General features: G+C 50.7%; 2 protein-coding genes across 2 annotated transcripts; one reads left to right on the forward strand and one right to left on the reverse strand.

The window, feature by feature from the left end:
* Positions 1–2,949: 2,949 nt before the first annotated feature.
* LOC133912947 (protein WHAT'S THIS FACTOR 9, mitochondrial-like) lies at positions 2,950–4,606 on the reverse strand. The gene has a single exon (XM_062355937.1). The coding sequence runs from the start codon at positions 4,545–4,547 to the stop codon at positions 3,255–3,257; it is 1,293 nt and encodes a 430-aa protein (XP_062211921.1). The 5' UTR covers positions 4,548–4,606; the 3' UTR covers positions 2,950–3,254.
* Positions 4,607–5,463: 857 nt separating this feature from the next.
* Positions 5,464–7,601, forward strand: LOC133911175 (putative cyclic nucleotide-gated ion channel 9). The gene is made up of 2 exons (XM_062353380.1): positions 5,464–6,186; positions 6,270–7,601. Exons 1-2 carry the CDS (start codon positions 5,509–5,511, stop codon positions 7,599–7,601), a joined length of 2,010 nt encoding a protein of 669 aa, XP_062209364.1. The 5' UTR covers positions 5,464–5,508.
* The last annotated feature ends 355 nt before the right edge of the window (positions 7,602–7,956 follow it).

Here is a 7,956-nt window from a genome sequence, read left to right on the forward strand (position 1 = left end):
CAAAGATTCATTAAAATCAGCGCACCATCAAGTCTATAAAAATGTAGGAGAAGACACAAGAGACCACATAAAAGACATTAGAATGTACATATCAGCACTTCTACTAATCAAATGTTCATAATTCAAAGGCAACATGAAGAGAACATTTTGAATGCTTTTTGGGCATGTAAGTTAGAATATGGACCACTTCAAGCCAGTGACTCAACTTCAGCAGAATATACAACACAAGCTGACTGAGCAGCACCCAACAGTTCACATGGTGTTTTGAGGGAAGGTTGCTGTATGTATCAACACTACCTAACTGTAAAAAATAAGAATATCACTGAAATCTCTAGCCAGCACAATATCTTGATTTGGTTGCAGCAGTCTTGGACTATTGGTATAGAAACTACATATTCAAATGGAACACCTTTTCTTTTCATTTTTACCATCAAGTTATTCATAACCTTGGCATGGAAACATGCAACAAAAGTTGTCACATGAAGAGATTCCACCAGAGAATATATGTTTAAATAAATAGCATTGATGATAACATGACGTTTCTTACCTTGCCAGTTATACAGTAAAGCCCACTTGCAGGCCTACTTAGCAAAGTTTAATCAGAATTCTCTGCAAATGACACTGCACATTTAGGGGGAGGATTTGATAACATGACATTTCATAGTATGCTATGTAAATAAGCATGCTTATATACGGTTTTCATGTTCCAACACCAGCTACCATGTGTATTGACCGAAGGTAGGTTTTCTCCTAGAGATGTTACACAGTGAACATCATCCATCCAATAACTTCGGTAAAAGATATTTGTCTAATAAGGTTTTGGATGAACAATTTACGTAATAATATCCAAGCCATTGTTATCTGTTTCATGTCCTTACCCTTGTATAGAACCATGGTGAAACTGAGCATTGCGTATGATACACAAAGAAAATAGAACCACATCAATTCAGGAAGGGATTGGAACAAATGGAACTTACATCTGACATGGATTATCTGTGGTTCTCTAAAACTAAACATCTGTAAACCTTCCAAAATGCTAGTATATTACTGTGTCCAATTGGCATGGTTTATTGGACTGGTAGTCTGATAAATTGGGTTTGGTTTAATCATTCATGTAGCATTACTAGTGTATAAAGTGGGCTTGGCCCATCATGCTAACCATACAGGCCGAAGTGCAAGGCTAGATTAAAGTCTTACCACTCCTAATTAGGCCCCAGTTGCTGAAATGAACTAGAGCCAAAATGTAGTGTTGGCTGTAGCCATATGTAGGTAAGTCTGGGATGTGGTGTTATGTAGGCAAGATCGTACTGATACAGTATTTATGTTCACAGTTAAGGGACAGATTTGCTTAAAATCCCACATCGCTGACAAAAAAACATCTTGAAAATTCCTTGCAGCAAGGAAAAATTGGTGCCGTTCAAGCATCATTATATAGCGTAAGCTCATAACTAGGAATAATCCCATTTTACCCATATCTTTTTAGAAAGTCCACTTAACCCCCTGAACTATAAAATCGGGTATCTAAACCCCTGGACTTACTAAATTGGGTAAGTTTTACTAATTTGGACTAAAATAAGAGATGATTTTGCCAATAGGCAACACATATGGTGAAGAAATATGTTGGGAGACAAGAAAAGTGCTACCTATTTGACATGTGTCACCCACGTGGCAAAACCTCTCTTATTTTAGTCCACGTCAGCAAAACCACCCTTCAAATCCTCCTAAAGATGTAATTTCACCCGGTTTAAATATCCGGTTTTGTAGTTAATGGGGTGATGTGGACTTTCCGAAAAGTTCAGGGGGTAAAATGAACTTATTCCTTTATACCTACTATGCAGTTAATGAATATGCTAGTTGGTAATTAAACAAGAGTACCCTGCTTTTTGTAGTACGTGATCGAATAAGTCATGTTGTTATTGAAATTTGAAAGTAGACGCATTGTAGTTATCTTTCTATCACCAGATTTTTCCTCTTTGCACACATACTACTCGAAACAAAAGGATTATATTAAAAGAAATGAATTCTGCAAGTGTTCAATGCTTTCATGTGGATTGGCATAATAACACCATAAAGCGCATATGCAAAAAGAATAGTTAAAAGTTACTCATTAACATCTGTGATAACAGTAGTACAAAAGTCGGTTCAGGAGGAAAGATTAAGTCAAATGAAACTTTGAGGTACTAAATTCCATTTTCAATCTGATCTAAAACAAAAATAAGGCATGGATACGAATTTAGAGAGACCCGCTCTCATCTGCCCTCACTTATTTTCCCTCTCTTCAACATTTATAAGTAAGGATACGCAATAGCTTTCTATCTCTTACTCCCAAGACACTATCACCAGGAATACAATGGTCATTTCCCGCTACCATTCTATTGAATCTGTAACACCCTTAATGTTCATGCCCGACAGAAATGTGCCTTATAGAAATGAAGGAAGTTGTACAGATGGAGCCAGAATTGATCCAGGAGTATTATGGTGTTGTGTAGACTAATCACCAGATATTTGTTGTTAAAAACCTAAGATGATTGGTAATGGTTTATCAGGACTTCTGTGTGTAGTTTTTTTTTTTTGGTTCTCATCAAAGAATAAATAATGCTAGTTTTTCTTCAAAAAGATATAATTTCAATTTAGATATCCATCACAACCCTATCCCACTAATATTTATGCATATCACTCTTTATCATATTTGTAGGTTCTCATAAGTAGATCTTCAGGATGCCTCTAGATTTTAAATGTGTGTACTTTATAAGGATGTGACAACAGAACTATAGAACACACAAGTGTGGTGTATCAAGTTGGTATTATCAAAGAATTCGCCCTGAACCTAGAGTGCCTTAAGTGATTTGCCATTAATACAAAACAATTCAGTCAGAATAATGGAGGGTAAATATGTGAATATGGCTAGAAAAATAGCTGTGACAAACATCATTTAACTTGAACAAGAGATCAGCATAGAAAATTAAGGTATAAGCTTGTCATACGAATATGGGTGACTTAGATATACTCAAAACCTGAAGCAATATCTGTTTAACTCAGGTGAAACCACCATGATAGAACAAGAATGGTTGCACTTAAACATCACTAACTACTTGACAATCGGGTCAAACAAAAAACATGCTCCATCTTCTAATAGGTTTTCAATCTGACACGGGAGTTGATTGTACATCTGGTTCTCGGTGTCCCCTGGGTGTTCATGCCACCTCCAAGATAGCAGTGACATGCCACCTCCAAGATCATCTTGAAGAACGGTTTCAATTTGCGATCTGTATCTTCTGTTCAGTCTCCAGCTGCCTTGCTTCAGCTTCGCTCTCTGTGTCCTCGTCATCACTCTCCGCATCCTCTGAAGCAACACCCGCTTCCATGTCCTCCTCGTCCACTTCGTCCTCATCCTCTTCATCGTCATATTCCTCCTCGTTTTCATCATCCTCCCCTTCTGCACCGAATTCCTCCCCAATCATTTGCTTAGTGCGACTATCCTTACGATCCTTGCCCTTGCCCTTACCAGCCTCTTCTTTCCCCATATGCATCAAATGCAGGTACTGATACCTTAACCCCATCATCGGGTGTTTGTCCATCAGCATGTGCCTCCGGTATGACTCCCTGAGCACCACCGTCTGCGTCCTCAGCTTGTGCGACATGTAGAAAATTCCCGGGTGCTTAGCCACCACCTTTCTGAACCCCGGCGGTAGCCGCAGCGCCTCCCCAAGCTTCACCAGCACCTCCTTCTCCATCTTTTTCCCCACCGTGAGGCTTAGCACCTCATGCAGCACCGCCACGGTCCTCTTCTCCGTGATGTCGCTCCTTGGCGCCAGGTGCGACCCGTCCTCGTAGGGTGAGATGTACGGCAGCCTCTGCCACACGTCCAGCCACTGGCGTACCTTCTTGTCGAGCTCGAATCCCCGGGGGAACGAGAGCGGAAAGGCGAGCGCGTCGCCCACCTTGTACCCGCCAGAGCGCTGCGCGTAGGCCTGCATCGCCGACACGGCGAGGTCCTTCCTGTAGCAGACGAGCTCGAGGAGAGTGCCGTCGGGGGAGAGCGCGAAGTAGTCCGGGTAGTGCGGGAGCAGCGATCTGGTAAAGTCCGGGGCGAGTCCGAGGTCGAGCCGTAGGCGCGCGACGAGGCGGAGCGGGAGCGCGCGGGAGGGGGCGAGCATGAGCAGCCTCAGCAGGCGGTCGGCGGCGTCGGGGCGTGTGGAGTCGACGACCTGCGCCTCGGCGGCGTGGAGCGCGGCAAGCCTGTGGGTTGGGGAGACCTCGATGGGGTGCGGCGAGAGCGCGAACGCCGAGGGGTAGAGCCGCAGGAAGCGGAGCGGGCGGAACGGGAAGGGGATGGCGGACGGCAGCGAGTGCAGCGGCACGGCGTGCGGCGGCGGGGCGGAGACGAGGAGTGCGTCCTTGGTCTCGAGGAACGGCACGAGGTGGCGCTCCCGCTCCACCGCGTGGTCGAGGGCCCGGTCGCGCGCCCACGGCACGCGCGCCTCCAGGAAGCCCCGCGCCGGCACGAGCAGCGCCGCCTGGACCCGCCGCTGCCGAAGCAGAGGCATCGTTCCCGTGTGGTTTTGGGAGGGGCTTTTTTTTTTTTTTTTTTTTTTTGCAGCCGGAATGCGGCGGCGGGTGGTGGTGGTGGGAGAGAGGGTCAAAGGCGGGCGGAGTCAAGGGCGTATCGGACGGTGATCTCGGGTGCCCTTTTTAGGTTGGGTGGCTGGTTGGGCCGAGCGTTTCGGCCCGATTGATGTGGGGTGGTGCGTCAATGGGGAACTGAAAATGGGGAAAACGACGGGCCGAGGAACACAAGCTTTGCTTCTCCCTAATCGCCCGTTTCGATTGTTGCAGTGATTTGGGAGAAACCGCGACTGCTCAGGTGATTCATAGTAGTACTAACTCGCATGATGCATCTTGGTTCATGTCTATTAATCGTATTATTTGTTCTTCTACTTGGATTCTTTCGATTCAAGTATGGTTCTGAATCGAGTCCCTCTGCCGATTATAGCATCGCCCTGCCCTGTTGTTGATTGTGCTGCATCTTCGAGTCCCTGCGTCGAAATTAATCTTGGTAATGTATGACGCAGGAGAGATCGAGGAACTGATGGACTGGTAACAATCTCCGCGATGAAGCGCGAGTGAGCATGTAATGGAAGGCTACACGACGAATCGAATCAGCTCCCGCTTCCTCTGCCCCGGCGCGACGTGTTGGGCTTTGGCGGGTACGAGGCGCAGTTCGTCGACGGCCGCAAGCACAAGTTCGTAAGGTGAGACGATGGCAATGCACGCATTTGACGTAATTGCATTGCGTGGACCATGGATGTACTGATTGATCGGGCATGCGCGTTGGCTCGTAGCTAGGCTTGACGACGACGCGGGAGCCCCAGGATGTCGTACGCCGGCGTCGACCGGGGCCCCCGGTCGGGGTTCCAGATCGAGTACGTGGGCGTCGGCGCCGGCGCCGGCGTCAGCGCGTCCCGGCGCCGGTTCGCGCAGCCGGAATCGCTGGCGCGCGGCGTGATCATGCAGGGGTCCGCGCAGCTGCGCACGATCGGGCGGTCGCTCCGGGCCGGCGCGTCCATGGCGGCCGTGTTCCAGGAGGACCTCAAGAACACCTCCCGCCGCATCTTCGACCCGCAGGACCGGCTGCTGGTGCGCCTCAACCGCGCCTTCCTCATCTCCTGCATCGTCTCCATCGCCGTTGACCCCATGTTCTTCTACGCGCCCGTCGTGACCGACGGTGGGAGCGGAAGCAACCTGTGCGTCGGCATCGACCGGTGGCTCGCCATCGCCACCACCGTCGTGCGCACCGTCGTGGACCTCTTCTTCTTGGGCCGCATCGCGCTGCAGTTCCGCACCGCCTACATCGCGCCGTCCTCCAGGGTTTTTGGACGCGGCGAGCTCGTCATCGACACCGCGCAGATCGCGCGAAGGTACCTCCGCCGCTTCTTCGCCGCCGACCTCCTCTCCGTGCTCCCGCTCCCGCAGGTGGTCATCTGGAAGTTCCTGCACCGGCCCAAGGGTACCGCCGTGCTGGCCACCAAGGATGCGCTGCTCTTCATCGTCTTCATCCAGTATGTCCCACGCCTGGTGCGCATCTACCCGCTCTCGTCGGAACTCAAGCGCACCAGCGGCGTCTTCGCCGAGACCGCCTACGCCGGCGCCGCCTACTATCTCCTCTGGTACATGCTCGCCAGCCACGTAAGGATTGATCCATGCAATGCAATAGCTAGCGATTCATGCTAGCATCACCATTTGATCACATCAAAATTGCTCATGAACAGATCGTCGGCGCGTTCTGGTACCTGCTGTCGATCGAGCGTGTGAGCGACTGCTGGAGGAACGCGTGCAACGAGTTCCCGGGCTGCAACCGCATCTACATGTACTGCGGCAACGACAAGCAGCTCGGCTTCCTGGAGTGGCGCACCATCACCCGGCAGGTGATCAACGAGACGTGCGAGCCCAAGAAGGACGGCACCACCCCCTTCAACTACGGCATCTACTCGCCCGCCGTCGTGTCGGAGGTGATCAAGTCCGAAGACAACACCTCCAAGCTGCTCTTCTGCCTCTGGTGGGGCCTCGCCAACCTGAGCACCCTTGGCCAGGGCCTGAAGACCAGCATCTACACTGGGGAGGCGCTCTTCTCCATCGCGCTCGCCACCTTCGGCCTCATCCTCATGGCCATGCTCATCGGCAACATCCAGACCTACCTCCAGTCCCTAACCGTGCGGCTGGAGGAGATGCGCGTCAAGCGGCGCGACTCGGAGCAGTGGATGCACCACCGCCTGCTGCCGCAGGAGCTCCGCGAGCGCGTCCGCCGCTACGACCAGTACAAGTGGCTCAATACCCACGGCGTCGACGAGGAGGCGCTCGTCCAGAACCTGCCCAAGGACCTACGCCGTGACATCAAGCGCCACCTCTGCCTCGGTCTCGTCTGCAAGGTGCCGCTTTTCGCCAACATGGACGAGCGCCTCCTCGATGCCATCTGCGAGCGCCTCAAGCCCAGCCTTTGCACGGAGCACACCTACATCATCCGGGAGGGCGACCCCGTCGACCAGATGGTCTTCATCATCCGCGGCAGCCTTGAGAGCATCACCACCGACGGCGGACGCACGGGCTTCTTCAACCACAGCCTGCTCGAGGAGGGAGACTTCTGCGGCGAGGAGCTCCTCACGTGGGCGCTCGACCCCAAGGCCGGGGTCTGCCTGCCGTCGTCCACGCGCACTGTCAGGGCACTCTCCGAGGTCGAGGCCTTCGCGCTGCACGCCGAGGAGCTTAAGTTCGTGACGGGGCAGTTCAGGCGCATGCACAGCAAGCAGGTGCAGCATACGTTCCGGTTCTACTCGCAGCAGTGGCGCACCTGGGCGGCCACCTACATCCAGGCCGCGTGGCGAAGGCACCTCAAGCGCAGGGCCACCGAGCTGCGACGCAGGGAGGAAGAGGAGCTGGAGGAGGACGAAGGCAGGTCCAATAGCTTCAAGACCACGATATTGGTGTCGCGGTTCGCGGCCAACGCCCTGCGCGGCGTGCACCGACAGCGGTCGAGGCGGGCCGCCCGGGAGCTCCTGATGCCTGTGCCCAAGCCTCGGGAGCCTGACTTCGCCGACGACGACTGACGCTTTACGTTGAAGAGTATAATTTACAGGTGGCAGATGCGATGGGTAATATTGTCTACTGTTGTTTTATCCAGTATGCTGTTTGTGGTACATGGGATTATGATTCACCTCTCACTGACTTATTGGTCGTAGGATCTTGAGATATTGTTATAGTTGTGTATTAATTACGTTTCTGATAATACTAGTTAAATATCCTTGCATCATAATAGAAGCTAAATTTTTTCATGAGATATTATTATTTACTGGGTGAAACATACGCACCTCCTGAAATCCTACTATAATATTCGAATTGGTATTAATTCCTAATGAAATGTCTCTATTTCAAAACTGAGATATGATTTGGTAGCTGTTGTCC

This window comes from Phragmites australis, chromosome 3 (assembly GCF_958298935.1).
Source record: "Phragmites australis chromosome 3, lpPhrAust1.1, whole genome shotgun sequence".
In the NCBI taxonomy this organism is placed as follows: Eukaryota; Viridiplantae; Streptophyta; class Magnoliopsida; order Poales; family Poaceae; genus Phragmites; species Phragmites australis.